Below are 17,785 nucleotides of genomic sequence, written 5' to 3' on the forward strand. Positions count from 1 at the left end.
CTGCATGCTTATATCATCCATACGAATGCAGTTATATATCCCTTATTAATGCATCTGCAGCCTTTATGTAGTTCTTCTGCATCTCTTCTGTCATCCGTGTGAACAGAGACAGGCCTACATCTCTTATGATGCATGTTTAACAAACATATATATGTAGTAACATGATGCTGATGCTAGAGCTGCTGCTGCTCTGTCAGTCAGTGTTTGCGGATGTAAAAGCAATTGCGCAATGTCTCTGTGTGTGTGTGTGTGTGTGTGTGTGTGTGTGCGCGTGTGTGTGTGTGCGCTCGCGCAGCTGATGCGCGTCTAGATGCGCGCTCCTTCTCTCTATCTCTAGTCCAGACACTGCCGCATCACCTCCATCACCTCCATCATGGGGAACCGGGGCATGGAGGAGCTGATCCCGCTGGTCAACCGGCTGCAGGACGCCTTCAGCTCCATCGGCCAGAGCTGTAACCTGGACCTGCCGCAGATCGCGGTGGTGGGCGGCCAGAGCGCCGGGAAGAGCTCGGTGCTGGAGAACTTCGTGGGGAAGTGAGTGAAGGATGCTGTCAAATTATGACTGGGACCCTGGAGCACAACACCAGTCATAAGGGTCAATTTTTGAAATTGAGATGTATACATCATCTGAAGCTGAATAAATAATCTCTGCATTGATGTATGGTTTGTTATGAGAGGACAATATTTGTCTGAGATACAACTATTAGAAAATCTGGAATCTGAGGGAGCAAAAAAATCTAAATATTGAGAAAATCTCCTTTAAAGTTGTTCAAATGAAGTTCTTAGCAATGCATATTACTAATCAAAAATTAAGTTTTGATATATACTTTATTTTAGGGTCTCTTAACTAGTTGCTTATTAGTATGCACATTACTAGAATATTAGCCATTTATTAGTACTAATTAAACACATATTAATGCCTTATTCTGCATCCCTAATCCTATCCAATACCTAAGCTTAACAACTACAGCACTAACTATTAATAAGCAGCAAATTAGGAATTTATTGAGGGAAAAGTCGTAGTTAATAGTGAATAAGTGTTTCCTATTCTAAAGTGTTACCAAAATACCTTGATGGAACATGATCTTAATATCCTAATGATTTTTGTCATAAAAGAGAAATGTATAATTATGATCCATACAATGTATTGTTGTCTATTGCTACAGATATACCTGTGTTACTCATGACTGCTTCTGTGCTGCAGGGTCAGATATGATACGATACAGTCTAAGACGAGTCCCCGATACAAGGCCGTAGCTTTGATTGAGCTTGAACTATTATTCAGGACAGAGAGCAGTAACTGATGCAATGAGAAAAATTCATCGGAGACCCTCTGAAAACAACAACAAACATCATAGAAGTTGTCATTTTGAATGGTTATATTGGGAATTGTATTGGTTTTAATGGTCGCTGGTAATCTGTTGCCTTTATTGATGGCTTGTTAAAACCACTAAATCCTAATGGAATATGGCCCAAAACACACTACAGGTAATGGCTTTATTTAGGGATGTCCTGACCAGGTTTTTTGTTCCCCGATCCGAGTCATTGAATATTGAGTATCTGCCGATACCGAGTCCCAGTCCGATACTTGTATATTCCTAGTGTTTGGTGTACAGTTCAAATACATTAAAGCTAGCAAAATCAATCCAATGTATACAGAGTTGTGCAGACAGTAAAAGCAATATATCTATGTGCTCACACTATATAAGACGTTTTGAGCATCTTCTATTCCTTTTAATGGCGGTTGCCAAACCCACTTAACGCGCACACTGCCCCCTACAGCACGACACCGGCGTGACCGATACCGATCAGTTAAAGAAAAACGCTCGATCGGCCCGATCCTTGAGATCAGCTCAGGACATCCCTAGTTAACAGTTGCCGGTTTGTTACATTTTTTACAGAAATTCTGTGATGGCTAAATAATAGTAATTATATTATATAAAAAATATTATGGTACCCTTAAAGACCCCAAGGATGCAAAACGTAAAACAGAAATGAGGTGGCAAAGCTTTGCATAACAGATTTCAAATATGCGTGTTAAGGATCTGGAGTGAATCAGTGGATGAAATTTGACGCAGATGTTGAGGAGGCTGAAGGATCCTCCACCCACGAGTGATGGTCTAAACTTGGGTTCGGTTAGGGTGTACCGTGCACATTCAATACAAAATAATTAGGCTAATTCTGTTAAAAATGCAGTGCATTCTCAGAAAAAAGGTACAAAGCTGTCACTGGGGCAGATAAAGTTACACGTATGCACCATTTAGGTACTAATGTGTATCTTTAAGGTATTTATATGCACCACTTAGGGATGAATAAAGTAGAATAAGATGAGTATCGCCCCGCTGACAGACTTTGTGCCTTTTTCTAAGAGTGTGAAATGCCATGCCAAGCTTGGAATATGGGTCCTGAGACTTTAGATTGTTTGCTGTAGGCGACTGTGAGGCTGGAGCGGATGGAGTAGCTGAGCGCAGATCTTGAGTTCTGGAGTATTTTCATTAGAAGAGCAGTTAAGAGGCATCACAATGCTCTTTTTACTGTACTGACTTCCAATCATATGCATGCTAATGCAGGAGACAAGAAACAAGTTCATTTGGTAAACCCTTGACTTACAAATTTGCATCATATGAAAACAGGATTGCACTGAAGTAGATTGTATATTTGTACATGTTGACTGTATGAGTGAACTGTGTTATTATAAATCTTTAGAAGGATGATACAGTCATCCAGGTGGGAGGTTATGGATGCATGGATAGTTGTTTTGGCATCTGTAAAGTTATGGGAGGAAAGAACACGAAGAGTTGAAAGAAAGAGAATGTTACGAGGTGGATTATGTGGTGAATAAAGACTGAGGAGACAAATATAATGGAAACTAAGGCAGCGTGTGATTGTGTTTGTTAATACAGACAAACTAAGGCTGTCACCGAGATCAGATGTCAGACTGTAGTCGATAGAGCAGTGAGGGTTAAGGTTAGGTTAGGTTATATACAGTATATTTATATGGCATTTTTCATAATGAATGTTGTCTGAGAGCAACTTAAGAGAAGATATTCCTTCACGATATAACTCCATGAGATATTCAGGTTCAGATGGAGAAACACCTTCAGATTCAGCTGCAGTCAAACGTTCATGCAGGATGTAGTAATGTATTACTAATAACTATTTTGTGTTTATTGAATAAATGAAGACAGTGTTTACATCGTAAGAGTGTGATTGTGAAGATGAATTGAGCTTGAAGTCATTCCTGGATCCTGCTAGTGTGAGTGCTTTGTATTTTTGTATCTTAAATATAATCGTGAGTAACTGATGCTGTTTGTAGCAGACCGGACTAACACTGAGGTTCAGACAGATGTTAGATGTACAGTCAAACCACTAATTATTTCAGACACCAGATATCATTTTTGATATTTTTTTACTAGTGTGTGCAGAACACTATAGTTCATTTAGTTCAAGTGAGGAGAGCAAAATAAAGTGAACTGTGGCATATTATACCCAAAACCTCTTCATAGAGTGGACTACCAGTAAAATTTACACCAATTTGGGAGCAAACATTTAACCTGACCATGTTTTACTGAAGTGTTTTTTCTTTAATTGCTAATGTGAACTTTTTCCACCACAGACTGAACTAAATGAAGCACTGCTTGGTGATTGGTTGAGCTAAATTGGTTTTATCTAATTGTGTTCTTAAATTTAATTTAACAGCTGACAGCTATTCAACCAAATTCATTACAAACCTTTCTATCAAAGTTATCTGAAGAGTTTATCAAGATGAGTCTGTTCTGACACAGTTTAACTCTGAGTTCTTCTCATATTTTATTACCATTTTCTAAACTATAGTGAATAAACTGGGATAATGTGAGAAATGTTGACGGTGTCTGGATAAATTGTGGTTTGACTGAATATCTGGTGAACAGGTCTTCAGTCTCGACTCAAACTGCTGGAGACTCTTGATCATTTCCAGGAAGGCTGTTCCAAAGCTTCCCAGTACAATAGTATAATGCATTTTATTCATATTATCAACCAGTATGACACAATATCCAGTCGAGTAGCCGATATCATGCATAACAATCCATTGTACTGATTGAAACATACACAGCATCACTGAAATTAAGCATTTACAACACAATTCAATTACAAAATACTGGAAATATCAGAATTTTCATTATTATTATTTGACAAGGTTGTTAGTAGATTTTGTATTCACTTCTGTTAATTGGGCATTCATATGCAGCAGTTGATGATGTGCACATGTTCATAATTATTATAATAATAATATGATAAGAAAATGCTGGCTGATATCCCAGTTTATCACTAGATGAGACAAAACTCTAAATTCAGACAACGCTATATTTCGGAAAATTAGCTGTTTCCATCCAAAGATTTGAATTAAACTTATGCGCAAAACTGGAATATCGCATAAAACATCTGCAAATAAAGCACCGTTTATATCCAACGAGTCAACGAGAACAAAATCATCACTTCCTGATAAACTGGCAGGAAATATCACTAAGAAAACTAGGAGAAGCCACTGAATACAATATCTCAGAAAATTAGAATATGGTGAATAGTTCACTTTTTCTTGTAACTTATTTCAAAAAGTGAAACTTTCATATATTTTAGATTTATTACATGTAAAGTAAAACACTTCAGAAGTTTTTTTCTTTTAATTTTGATGATTAGAGCTTACAGCTCATGAAAGTCCATCCAGTTTCTCAAAATATTAGAATATTTCCTAAGATCAATCAAAAAAAGGATTTGCAAAACAGAAAAGTTGAAGTTTTTTAAAGTATGTTCAGTTCTGCACTCAATACTTGGTCAGGGCTCGTTTAGCACAAACTCCAGCATCAGTGAGGAACGGCATGAGATCAGCCTGTGGCTCTGCTGAGGCACTATTGAGTCTTCAGCTCGTCTGGATGGTTGGATCCACTGTTTCTCATCTTTCTCTTGAAAATATCCCATCAGCATCTCCATAAAGCTTGTCAGCAGATGGAAGCATAAAGTGCTCTAAAATCTCCTGGTAGACGGCTGGACTTGATAAAACACAGTGGACCAACACCAGCAGACGTCACAGCACCCTAAATCATCTCTGACTTCAGAAACTTCACACTAGACTTCAAGCAGCTTGTGTTCTGTGCCTCTCCACTCTTCCTCCAGACTCCAGACCTTGATTTCCAAATGAAATGCTAAATTTACTTTTATCTGAAAAGAGGACTTTTATCTGAAAAGAGGACTATGGACCACTGATATTCACCATATTCATGTTCACCATACCATATGTTGAGATGCACCTGTATAATAAATGACTTAATTTATGAGCGGTCATTGCTTTCGGAGGCGGATATAAGACAATTATACAGAAATACTTTGACGACAGACTTTGCTCAGGCTTTTCAGAACGACCAAAACAGCACAGATGCTGTGAACGAGATCAGTCCGCTGGTTATTCAGGTTAACCCGTCTCATAGCGCAAAGGCACATGAGTTTTTTTTTATGCACATGGTGGAATTTATTCAGTAAATGTGTTTCCATCGTAGTTTATGCACATTTTTTCTTATCAGATAAAAAGTTTATCCTACTCAAATGTGCACAAAAGTTTTTATGTGCATTTTTATAATTTGTTTGCATCTTGGCGTTTCCATCCAGCGTTTATTTTATGTGATGCTCCAAAATGCACATAAAAATATGTGGATGGAAAGCTAGCTAGTAAATGTTCATAATGCTTGGAAAGGAGTAGCAGTAGATTTAGACAGGGTTTTGTTAATCAGACAAGCGGGAACAGCTGTGATATGGTCTGATTAACTGGCGCTTCACTGAAATATAACTGTAAAGATATCTCTAGAGTGGCAGGGAAGCACACGTATGCACTCCAGCGAGGAATGGTGTTTCTGTGCTGTGTTGTTGATTTGAGCGTGTCCAGAGAGATGGACTCTGTGTGTTTTCCAGGGATTTTCTGCCCCGTGGATCCGGCATCGTCACTCGCAGACCTCTGGTTCTGCAGCTCATCAGTGCAAACACAGGTGAGTCTCAGATTACATTGAGTTAGCTTACCCAGTATTTTTAGGTTGAGTGCAATTAACATTCAGGAAAAATCAATATCTGAAATTCTGCTAATTTAATCTTTATTAACTCATTACTTCAAATGTTTTACATTTTGCTCATGATGGTGCAGTCAGTCGTTTGTCTCTCTGTCTGTCGTAACATTGGCGTGTCGTCTTGGATCTGCAGAGTGGGCTGAGTTCCTGCACTGCAAAGGGAAGAAATTCACCGATTTCGACGAGGTCCGTCAGGAGATCGAGGCTGAGACCGACCGCGTCACCGGGGCCAATAAGGGCATTTCCCCCGTTCCCATCAACCTGCGGGTTAATTCCCCTCACGGTACTGGAAAACACATCACTAATCATAACATGTCTTAAACTAAATCTGACTGCTTATGGTGGGGCCTGTTAGACGGTTTCTTAAAAAGCCTTTTGGATGCAAGATCGTGAAAGTACATACAGTCCTGAACCATGTTTTTATAAAGCATTTTTGGATTTAACAGCCCACGGGGTCACACATTTCAAGATGTAAATTGCAGCAAAACTTATATTTATTGGAAAGTCTATTGGGCTTATGAGTGGTGCTCGGCCGATATTGGTTTTTTTTGACAGCTGATGTTGATATCTTGGAAAGCAGGGTGGCTGATATAAAGCTGATATTATTTTATTTATATTAATTAATATTTAAGATATTAAATGTGTAAAGATGTGTAAAATAAACCTACTTATGCTTTAAATGACAAAGTATTTTTACACATAAATAAATACTTAATAAAAATATAATTAAAAAGGAAGTAACCAACATTGTAACCAACAGGGCAGGTTTGTGTGCATCGGGAATCATATTTTCTCAAATAAAGCCAAGGTTACACTCATTTTACATACAGCACACAGTGAAAATGACATGAATATAACAGTGGGCAAATGCATAAAGTGCAGCATAATTTGGAATCACGAGTTTAAAGTTTGTCGATGGTGCATCTCCAGGGAAGCTGAACTGTCTGCATTCAATTTCTAGGGGGTTGTTAGAGATGCTAAGGTATTCTGGATGGTTACTAGGGTGTTGCTATGCAGTTGTAAGGGTACACAGGTTGGTTGCTAGGTTGGTTTGGCTAGTTGCTAGAGTGTTGCTAGATAGATAGATAGATAGATAGATAGATAGATAGATAGATAGATAGATAGATAGATAGATAGATAGATAGATCAGAAATATTAGACAGATGAGTTTGAATGGATTAGAAATAGTTCATAGAAGGGAAGCTTCATTGAGTCTCAAGGGATTCTGGGAGTTCAAGTTTGACAGTCACGTAGAGAACACGCGGTCAGGTAATATACAAATGCACACTTCACTTCAAGTCTGCAAGGTTTGTGAAATTAAATGTTAATTAGACATTCAAAGATTTGTTTAAATTATATAACTGCGTATTTGCTGAATGCTGATGGCAAACAAGAAAGTATTATAATGTTTGCTTTTCTGTTACTAATAATCAGAATCAGAATCAGAATCAGAATGAGCTTTATTGGCCAAGTATGTTTACACATACAAGGAATTTGTTGTAGTGACAGAAGCTCCACAGTGCAACAGAAAGACAGTAACAGGACAGGACACAGGTAATGAAACAAAATAACAGGAAATAGCCAATAACCAATGTACAAAGCAGCAAAAAAAATAAAAAATACACAATATAATATAGGCGACTATGTATGTACAGGTGAAGTATGTGCAAATTAGAAATGAGAAAATAAAATAAGTGAGTGTGGTGAATGGATAATGTATTAGTTGTGTGTTCTACGTTTATTTATTGAGTGTTCATGAGATGTATTGACTGAGGGAAGAAACTGTTCCTGTGTCTGGTCGTTCTGGTGCTCAGAGCTCTGTAGCGTCGACCAGATGGTAACAGTTCAAAGAGGTTGTGTGCTGGATGTGAGGGGTCCAGAGTGATTTTACCAGCCCTTTTGCTCACTCTGGATAAGTACAGTTCTTGGAGAGTGGGGAGGGTTGTACCAATGATTCGCTCAGCAGTCCGGACTACCCTCCGTAGTCTTCTGAGGTCAGATTTGGTAGCTGAGCTGAACCAGACAGTTATTGAGGTGCAGAGGATGGATTCAATGATGGCAGAGTAGAACTGTTTCAGTAAGTCCTGTGGCAGGTTGAACTTCCTCAGCTGGCGAAGAAAGTACAGCCTCTGCTGGGCCTTCCTGACAATGGAGTCAATGTGAATATCCCACTTTAGGTCCTGAGAGATGGTGGTGCCCAAGAATCTGAATGACTCCACTGCAGTCACGGTGCTGTTCATGATGGTAAGTGGGGGGAGAGCAGGGGGGTTTCTCCTGAAGTCCACGATCATCTCCACAGTTTTGAGCGTGTTAAGCTCCAGGTTGTTGAGACTGCACCAGACAGCCAGCTCCTTAACCTCCTGTCTGTAAGCAGACTCGTCACCGTCCTGGATGAGGCCGATCAGTGTGGTGTCGTCTGCAAACTTCAGGAGCTTGACAGAGGGGTCTTTAGATGTGCAGTCGTTGGTGTAGAGGGAGAAGAGCAGTGGGGAGAGTACGCAGCCCTGAGGAGCTCCAGTGCTGATGGTTCGAGTGCTGGATGAGAATTTGCCAAGCTTTACTAACTGCTGTCTGTCTGTCAGGAAGCTGTTGATCCACTGGCAGACGGAGGTGGGGACGGAGAGCTGAGTTAGTTTATTTTGAAGGGTTTCCGGGATAATGGTGTTAAAAGCAGAGCTGAAGTCCACAAACAGGATCCTCACATAAGTCCCTGGTCTGTCCAGATGCTGCAGGATGAAGTGCAGTCCCATGTTGACTGCATCATCCACAGACCTGTTTGCTCTGTAGGCAAACTGCAGGGGGTCCAGTAAGGGTCCAGTGATGTCCTTCAGATGAGCCAGAACCAGTCTTTCGAATGATTTCATGGCTACAGACGTTAGTGCCACAGGTCTGTAGTCATTTAGTCCAGTAATTTTGTGTTTCTTTGGGACGGGGATGATGGTGGAGCGTTTGAAGCATGAGGGGACTTCACACAGCTCCAGTGATCTATTGAAGATCTGTGTGAAGATGGGGGCCAGCTGCTCAGCACAGATTTTTAGGCAGGCTGGTGACACACCATCTGGACCAGGTGCTTTCCTTCTTTTGTTTTTCCTGAAGACCTGGCACACATCGTCTTCGCTGATTTGAATTGTAGGTGTGGGGGAGAGAGGGGTTGCTGGAGGTGTGAATGGTTGTGTGGAGGGGTGTTCTGGGCGGGTGTGGGGTGATCGTTCAAAACGACAAAAGAACTCGTTTAAGTCGTCTGCCAGGTGTTGATTCTCCAGAGTGCTGGGGGGTGGTGTTTTGTAGCTGGTGATGTCCTTTAATCCAAGCCACACTGAAGCCGGATCGCTGGAAGAGAATTTGTTCCTGAGCTTGTCAGAATAATTCCTCTTTGCCACTCTGATCTCCTTTTCCAGTGTGTATTTGGCCTGTTTGTACAAGACTTTATCCCCCTTTCTGTGAGCATCTTCTTTGGCCTGACGGAGCTGTCTGAGTTTGGCAGTGAACCATGGTTTGTCATTGTTGTAGAATAGATGAGTCCTGGTAGGAATGCACATGTCCTCACAGAAACTGATATATGATGTTACAGTCTCTGTGAGCTCGTCCAGGTCATTTGCTGCAGCTTCAAAAACAGACCAATCAGTCAGGTCGAAACAGGCTTGTAAATCCCGCTCTGTTTCGTTAGTCCATCTTTTAACAGATCTTAATACAGGCTTCGCAGACTTAAGTTTCTGCCTGTAGGATGGAATAAGATGAACCAAACAGTGATCAGAGAGTCCTAAAGCTGCTCGTGGAACCGAGTGATATGCGTCCTTTATTGTTGTGTAACAGTGATCCAATATATTACTGTCTCTGGTGGGACATGTAACATGCTGTCTGTATTTTGGCAGTTCACGGGAGAGATTTGCTTTATTAAAGTCCCCGAGAATGATTAAAACAGAGTCCGGGTGTTGTTGTTCACTCTCTGTGATCAGATCAGCGAGTTTCTGTAGAGCTGTGCTCACGTGCGCTTGCGGTGGAATGTAAACACTCACGAGAATGAACGAGCAGAACTCCCGCGGCGAATAGAACGGCTTGCAGTTAATGAAGAGCGTTTCTAGATCTGAGCAGCACATCTTCTTTAAAACAGTTACATCTGTACACCACCTCTCATTGATGTAAAAGCATGTCCCGCCGCCGCGCGATTTCCCCGTTGATTCTGTGTCCCGATCTGCTCTTATCAGCTGGTAATTAGGCAGATGGATCGCGCTGTCCGGTATGTCGCCATTCAACCAGGTTTCCGTGAAACATAGAGCAGCAGAGTTAGAAAAGTCCTTGTTTGTCCGGGAGAGCAGAAGGAGTTCGTCCGTTTTGTTGGGTAGAGAGCGGAGATTCGCCAGATGGATGCTAGGCAACGCCGTTCTAAATCCGCGCTGACGAAGTTTCACGAGCGCGCCGGCTCTCTTTCCCCGTCTGCGCCTCCTGAAGCGTTTGACCAGAGCTACAGCTCCGCCAACTACAATGTCCAGCAAAACGTCCGAAAAATCAAAAACCGGTAGAAGATTTTGTGGTGTGTTCTGCCGAATGTTCAGTAGATCATCCCTGGTAAAGCTGATCTTATTTGAAAAACAAAAAACAGGAAAAACAAACAAAAACAATACAAACACCGAGGAGCAACGCACAATAGCTGCCATCAGCGGCGCCATTTTGTTTCATCTCTAATATAAAAGCAATCGTTATAATACTTTTTGTATACATGTTAATTCCTTTGTTTAACAGTTCTATCTGATTATTAGACAGACTTCTATCTGTATTAGACGGAACGACGACAGCGAACAAGAGAGAATGTGAGCACTGTGCGCCGTCAAAATAAAAGTCCCGCCTCGAACGCATCCGCCAAAAAAAACTTATCGGCCAATAACGATATTTGAAAAATGCCAGATATATGGTCCTTGGCAATATATCAGTCGACCACTAGTTATGAGGTTATGGCGTAAATCACAGGTTCAAATGTTATTCATTGGATCTTCATCACAGGTGTGTAAAGCTCAAGCCCTTGGCCACGGGTCTGACATTAACATGGGCTTGCACAATTAAAGCAAATCTATTACGGCTACCGTGAAGAAAGAGAAAATGAAATGGTAAACGAGAATTGCGGCGTTAAATTGAGATCTGTTCATTCGGCATCATACTTGTTTTTACGTGTTTACAGCATTGCGCATTATAACCAATCACACCCGATTCTGTTGAGCTTATGAGCGCAGTGGCCAATCAGAGGCGTTCAGATGAGTTTTGTTGATCTGCTCGAGCGCAAATTCTTTCTTCATAAACAACGAAGTGCAGATGTACAAACAGCGTAAGAGATTCGTTCATTATACAGTGTAGACAGCTTCTCTGATTATAACGAGAGTGTTTTTAGTGCTTAAACTCATGCTAGACATAATAATAAAATAATCATTTGATGTTCTTTGATAATGTAAATGCTCTTTGCTCTCTTTCTGTATGTAATTGATTCACTCTTTGAATAAATGTAGTAATAAAAGCATTATAATTAGTAACCTAAAAAATATATTTTTAAACTGTGATCACATTAAATACAGAGTCAGTCGTATTAAAAATGTCTTACCCATATCTGGTACTTGTCTAAACAGACGGGTTTATGATGTGCATGTAATTAATAGATTCCACAATCATTAGGCTGCTTTTAGCCTTACCCTGGAGTTGGTTCTCTCTCTGCCTGTGACCTTTGTTCTCTTTCATTTTTCTTCATGAATGTCTTGGCTCACAGTCATCTGTCCTCTTGGCTGTGTGCAGTTCTGAATCTGACCCTCATCGACCTGCCGGGCATCACTAAAGTTCCTGTGGGAGATCAGCCGGCTGACATCGAGCATCAGATCCGAGACATGATCATGCAGTTCATCTGCCGCGAGAGCTGCCTGATCCTGGCCGTCACTCCTGCCAACACTGACCTGGCCAACTCTGACGCGCTCAAACTGGCCAAAGACGTCGACCCTCAGGGTGAGTGACCTGCTGACCTTCTGACCTCCTGACCTCCGGTTGCATAAAGCACATTAAAGTGCCCCTATTGAAGATGAGCTTCCATGCAGTGTAACACAGCTCTAAGTGAATGGAAACATCCTGCAAAGTTTTAAATCTGAAAGTGCACCCTGTATAAAGTTATTGTTTCTCGAAAGAAAGAGTCGACTCTCAATCGTTTCTTTAAAACGAATCCCAAGCCGTTTCATGCTGACGTCAACATCAAACATTAGCATATTGCCGCCCACTTGTTGGTCTTTTTGCATTGGTCTGAATGAAAATGAGTCAATTAGTATTTTGTTAGACGGGTATAAAAAAGCTTAGTTTACCGCGGCAGCCTTCGTGTGAAGACCATCGACTCTACCGGGCGACTCCACCGGACAGAGACACAGGCAAAGGATATAAGTATCGCTTTTTATTTCTGCTCTTTTCTACTACTTGTTTCACTCCTGTTTCATTTTTTCTTACTGTGTGTAAGTAAGTTGTGTTTTTATCAGCACAGTTGGCCGTCGGGCAGGTTTGTTAGCGTGTTCCTCAGTGTTTTGTTAGCGTGTTCCCCAGTGTTTTGTTAGCGTGTTCCTCAGTGTTTTGTTAGCGTGTTCCTCAGTGTTTTGTTAGCGTGTTCCTCAGTGTTTTGTTAGCGTGTTCCTCAGTGTTTTGTTAGCGTGTTCCTCAGTGTTTTGTTAGCGTGTTCCCCAGTGTTTTGTTAGCGTGTTCCTCAGTGTTTTGTTAGCGTGTTCCTCAGTGTTTTGTTAGCGTGTTGTGTTCCTCAGTGTTTTGTTAGCGTGTTCCTCAGTGTTTTGTTAGCGTGTTCCTCAGTGTTTTGTTAGCGTGTTCCTCAGTGTTTTGTTAGCGTGTTCCTCAGTGTTTTGTTAGCGTGTTCCCCAGTGTTTTGTTAGCGTGTTCCTCAGTGTTTTGTTAGCGTGTTGTGTTCCTCAGTGTTTTGTTAGCGTGTTCCCCAGTGTTTTGTTAGCGTGTTCCTCAGTGTTTTGTTAGCGTGTTCCTCAGTGTTTTGTTAGCGTGTTCCTCAGTGTTTTGTTAGCGTGTTCCTCAGTGTTTTGTTAGCGTGTTCCTCAGTGTTTTGTTAGCGTGTTCCCCAGTGTTTTGTTAGCGTGTTCCCCAGTGTTTTGTTAGCGTGTTCCTCAGTGTTTTGTTAGCGTGTTCCTCAGTGTTTTGTTAGCGTGTTCCTCAGTGTTTTGTTAGCGTGTTCCCCAGTGTTTTGTTAGCGTGTTCCTCAGTGTTTTGTTAGCGTGTTCCCCAGTGTTTTGTTAGCGTGTTCCCCAGTGTTTTGTTAGCGTGTTCCTCAGTGTTTTGTTAGCGTGTTCCTCAGTGTTTTGTTAGCGTGTTCCTCAGTGTTTTGTTAGCGTGTTCCCCAGTGTTTTGTTAGCGTGTTCCTCAGTGTTTTGTTAGCGTGTTCCTCAGTGTTTTGTTAGCGTGTTCCTCAGTGTTTTGTTAGCGTGTTCCCCAGTGTTTTGTTAGCGTGTTCCTCAGTGTTTTGTTAGCGTGTTGTGTTCCTCAGTGTTTTGTTAGCGTGTTCCCCAGTGTTTTGTTAGCGTGTTCCTCAGTGTTTTGTTAGCGTGTTCCTCAGTGTTTTGTTAGCGTGTTCCTCAGTGTTTTGTTAGCGTGTTCCTCAGTGTTTTGTTAGCATGTTCCTCAGTGTTTTGTTAGCGTGTTCCCCAGTGTTTTGTTAGCGTGTTCCCCAGTGTTTTGTTAGCGTGTTCCTCAGTGTTTTGTTAGCGTGTTCCTCAGTGTTTTGTTAGCGTGTTCCTCAGTGTTTTGTTAGCGTGTTCCCCAGTGTTTTGTTAGCGTGTTCCTCAGTGTTTTGTTAGCGTGTTCCCCAGTGTTTTGTTAGCGTGTTCCCCAGTGTTTTGTTAGCGTGTTCCTCAGTGTTTTGTTAGCGTGTTCCTCAGTGTTTTGTTAGCGTGTTCCTCAGTGTTTTGTTAGCGTGTTCCCCAGTGTTTTGTTAGCGTGTTCCTCAGTGTTTTGTTAGCGTGTTCCTCAGTGTTTTGTTAGCGTGTTCCTCAGTGTTTTGTTAGCGTGTTCCTCAGTGTTTTGTTAGCGTGTTGTGTTCCTCAGTGTTTTGTTAGCGTGTTCCCCAGTGTTTTGTTAGCGTGTTCCTCAGTGTTTTGTTAGCGTGTTCCTCAGTGTTTTGTTAGCGTGTTCCTCAGTGTTTTGTTAACGTGTTCCTCAGTGTTTTGTTAGCGTGTTCCTCAGTGTTTTGTTAACGTGTTCCTCAGTGTTTTGTTAGCGTGTTCCTCAGTGTTTTGTTAGCGTGTTCCTCAGTGTTTTGTTAACGTGTTCCTCAGTGTTTTGTTAGCGTGTTGTGTTCCTCAGTGTTTTGTTAGCGTGTTCCTCAGTGTTTTGTTAGCGTGTTCCCCAGTGTTTTGTTAGCGTGTTCCCCAGTGTTTTGTTAGCGTGTTCCTCAGTGTTTTGTTAGCGTGTTCCTCAGTGTTTTGTTAGCGTGTTCCTCAGTGTTTTGTTAGCGTGTTCCTCAGTGTTTTGTTAGCGTGTTCCTCAGTGTTTTGTTAGCGTGTTCCTCAGTGTTTTGTTAGCGTGTTCCTCAGTGTTTTGTTAGCGTGTTGTGTTCCTCAGTGTTTTGTTAGCGTGTTCCTCAGTGTTTTGTTAGCGTGTTCCTCAGTGTTTTGTTAGCGTGTTGTGTTCCTCAGTGTTTTGTTAGCGTGTTCCTCAGTGTTTTGTTAGCGTGTTCCCCAGTGTTTTGTTAGCGTGTTCCCCAGTGTTTTGTTAGCGTGTTCCTCAGTGTTTTGTTAGCGTGTTCCTCAGTGTTTTGTTAGCGTGTTCCTCAGTGTTTTGTTAGCGTGTTCCTCAGTGTTTTGTTAGCGTGTTCCTCAGTGTTTTGTTACGTGTTGTGTTCCTCAGTGTTTTGTTAGCGTGTTGTGTTCCTCAGTGTTTTGTTAGCGTGTTCCTCAGTGTTTTGTTAGCGTGTTCCTCAGTGTTTTGTTACCGTGTTCCTCAGTGTTTTGTTAGCGTGTTGTGTTCCTCAGTGTTTTGTTAGCGTGTTCCTCAGTGTTTTGTTAGCGTGTTCCCCAGTGTTTTGTTAGCGTGTTCCTCAGTGTTTTGTTAGCGTGTTCCTCAGTGTTTTGTTAGCGTGTTCCTCAGTGTTTTGTTAGCGTGTTCCTCAGTGTTTTGTTAGCGTGTTCCTCAGTGTTTTGTTAGCGTGTTCCTCAGTGTTTTGTTAGCGTGTTCCTCAGTGTTTTGTTAGCGTGTTCCTCAGTGTTTTGTTAGCGTGTTCCCCAGTGTTTTGTTAGCGTGTTCCTCAGTGTTTTGTTAGCGTGTTCCTCAGTGTTTTGTTAGCGTGTTCCTCAGTGTTTTGTTAGCGTGTTCCTCAGTGTTTTGTTACGTGTTGTGTTCCTCAGTGTTTTGTTAGCGTGTTGTGTTCCTCAGTGTTTTGTTAGCGTGTTCCTCAGTGTTTTGTTAGCGTGTTCCTCAGTGTTTTGTTAGCGTGTTCCTCAGTGTTTTGTTACCGTGTTCCTCAGTGTTTTGTTAGCGTGTTGTGTTCCTCAGTGTTTTGTTAGCGTGTTCCCCAGTGTTTTGTTAGCGTGTTCCTCAGTGTTTTGTTAGCGTGTTCCTCAGTGTTTTGTTAGCGTGTTCCTCAGTGTTTTGTTAGCGTGTTCCTCAGTGTTTTGTTAGCGTGTTCCTCAGTGTTTTGTTAGCGTGTTCCTCAGTGTTTTGTTAGCGTGTTCCTCAGTGTTTTGTTAGCGTGTTCCCCAGTGTTTTGTTAGCGTGTTCCTCAGTGTTTTGTTAGCGTGTTCCCCAGTGTTTTGTTAGCGTGTTCCCCAGTGTTTTGTTAGCGTGTTCCTCAGTGTTTTGTTAGCGTGTTCCTCAGTGTTTTGTTAGCGTGTTCCTCAGTGTTTTGTTAGCGTGTTCCCCAGTGTTTTGTTAGCGTGTTCCTCAGTGTTTTGTTAGCGTGTTCCTCAGTGTTTTGTTAGCGTGTTCCTCAGTGTTTTGTTAGCGTGTTCCCCAGTGTTTTGTTAGCGTGTTCCTCAGTGTTTTGTTAGCGTGTTGTGTTCCTCAGTGTTTTGTTAGCGTGTTCCCCAGTGTTTTGTTAGCGTGTTCCTCAGTGTTTTGTTAGCGTGTTCCTCAGTGTTTTGTTAGCGTGTTCCTCAGTGTTTTGTTAGCGTGTTCCTCAGTGTTTTGTTAGCATGTTCCTCAGTGTTTTGTTAGCGTGTTCCCCAGTGTTTTGTTAGCGTGTTCCCCAGTGTTTTGTTAGCGTGTTCCTCAGTGTTTTGTTAGCGTGTTCCTCAGTGTTTTGTTAGCGTGTTCCTCAGTGTTTTGTTAGCGTGTTCCCCAGTGTTTTGTTAGCGTGTTCCTCAGTGTTTTGTTAGCGTGTTCCCCAGTGTTTTGTTAGCGTGTTCCCCAGTGTTTTGTTAGCGTGTTCCTCAGTGTTTTGTTAGCGTGTTCCTCAGTGTTTTGTTAGCGTGTTCCTCAGTGTTTTGTTAGCGTGTTCCCCAGTGTTTTGTTAGCGTGTTCCTCAGTGTTTTGTTAGCGTGTTCCTCAGTGTTTTGTTAGCGTGTTCCTCAGTGTTTTGTTAGCGTGTTCCTCAGTGTTTTGTTAGCGTGTTGTGTTCCTCAGTGTTTTGTTAGCGTGTTCCCCAGTGTTTTGTTAGCGTGTTCCTCAGTGTTTTGTTAGCGTGTTCCTCAGTGTTTTGTTAGCGTGTTCCTCAGTGTTTTGTTAACGTGTTCCTCAGTGTTTTGTTAGCGTGTTCCTCAGTGTTTTGTTAACGTGTTCCTCAGTGTTTTGTTAGCGTGTTCCTCAGTGTTTTGTTAGCGTGTTCCTCAGTGTTTTGTTAACGTGTTCCTCAGTGTTTTGTTAGCGTGTTGTGTTCCTCAGTGTTTTGTTAGCGTGTTCCTCAGTGTTTTGTTAGCGTGTTCCCCAGTGTTTTGTTAGCGTGTTCCCCAGTGTTTTGTTAGCGTGTTCCTCAGTGTTTTGTTAGCGTGTTCCTCAGTGTTTTGTTAGCGTGTTCCTCAGTGTTTTGTTAGCGTGTTCCTCAGTGTTTTGTTAGCGTGTTCCTCAGTGTTTTGTTAGCGTGTTCCTCAGTGTTTTGTTAGCGTGTTCCTCAGTGTTTTGTTAGCGTGTTGTGTTCCTCAGTGTTTTGTTAGCGTGTTCCTCAGTGTTTTGTTAGCGTGTTCCTCAGTGTTTTGTTAGCGTGTTGTGTTCCTCAGTGTTTTGTTAGCGTGTTCCTCAGTGTTTTGTTAGCGTGTTCCCCAGTGTTTTGTTAGCGTGTTCCCCAGTGTTTTGTTAGCGTGTTCCTCAGTGTTTTGTTAGCGTGTTCCTCAGTGTTTTGTTAGCGTGTTCCTCAGTGTTTTGTTAGCGTGTTCCTCAGTGTTTTGTTAGCGTGTTCCTCAGTGTTTTGTTACGTGTTGTGTTCCTCAGTGTTTTGTTAGCGTGTTGTGTTCCTCAGTGTTTTGTTAGCGTGTTCCTCAGTGTTTTGTTAGCGTGTTCCTCAGTGTTTTGTTACCGTGTTCCTCAGTGTTTTGTTAGCGTGTTGTGTTCCTCAGTGTTTTGTTAGCGTGTTCCTCAGTGTTTTGTTAGCGTGTTCCCCAGTGTTTTGTTAGCGTGTTCCTCAGTGTTTTGTTAGCGTGTTCCTCAGTGTTTTGTTAGCGTGTTCCTCAGTGTTTTGTTAGCGTGTTCCTCAGTGTTTTGTTAGCGTGTTCCTCAGTGTTTTGTTAGCGTGTTCCTCA

The 17,785-nt window shown here is 41.8% G+C and overlaps 1 protein-coding gene across 2 annotated transcripts in view; it reads left to right on the forward strand.

Annotated features, from left to right (window-relative positions):
• Positions 1-295: 295 nt before the first annotated feature.
• LOC306846175 (dynamin-1-like) overlaps positions 296-17,785 on the forward strand; it is a gene marked incomplete at its 3' end in the record, with an annotated part of 48,542 nt that continues 31,052 nt past the window's right edge. For both annotated transcript variants that reach the window (XM_079379323.1, XM_079379324.1), the window contains exons 1-4: positions 296-534; positions 5,941-6,014; positions 6,223-6,372; positions 11,865-12,068. In XM_079379323.1, the coding sequence (XP_079235449.1) occupies positions 374-534; positions 5,941-6,014; positions 6,223-6,372; positions 11,865-12,068 (589 nt within the window). In that variant the 5' untranslated portion in view covers positions 296-373. The remainder of the gene's footprint in view (positions 535-5,940; positions 6,015-6,222; positions 6,373-11,864; positions 12,069-17,785) is intronic.

Source organism: Barbus barbus (assembly GCF_936440315.1).
Source record: "Barbus barbus genome assembly, chromosome: 26".
NCBI lineage: Eukaryota > Metazoa > Chordata > Actinopteri > Cypriniformes > Cyprinidae > Barbus > Barbus barbus.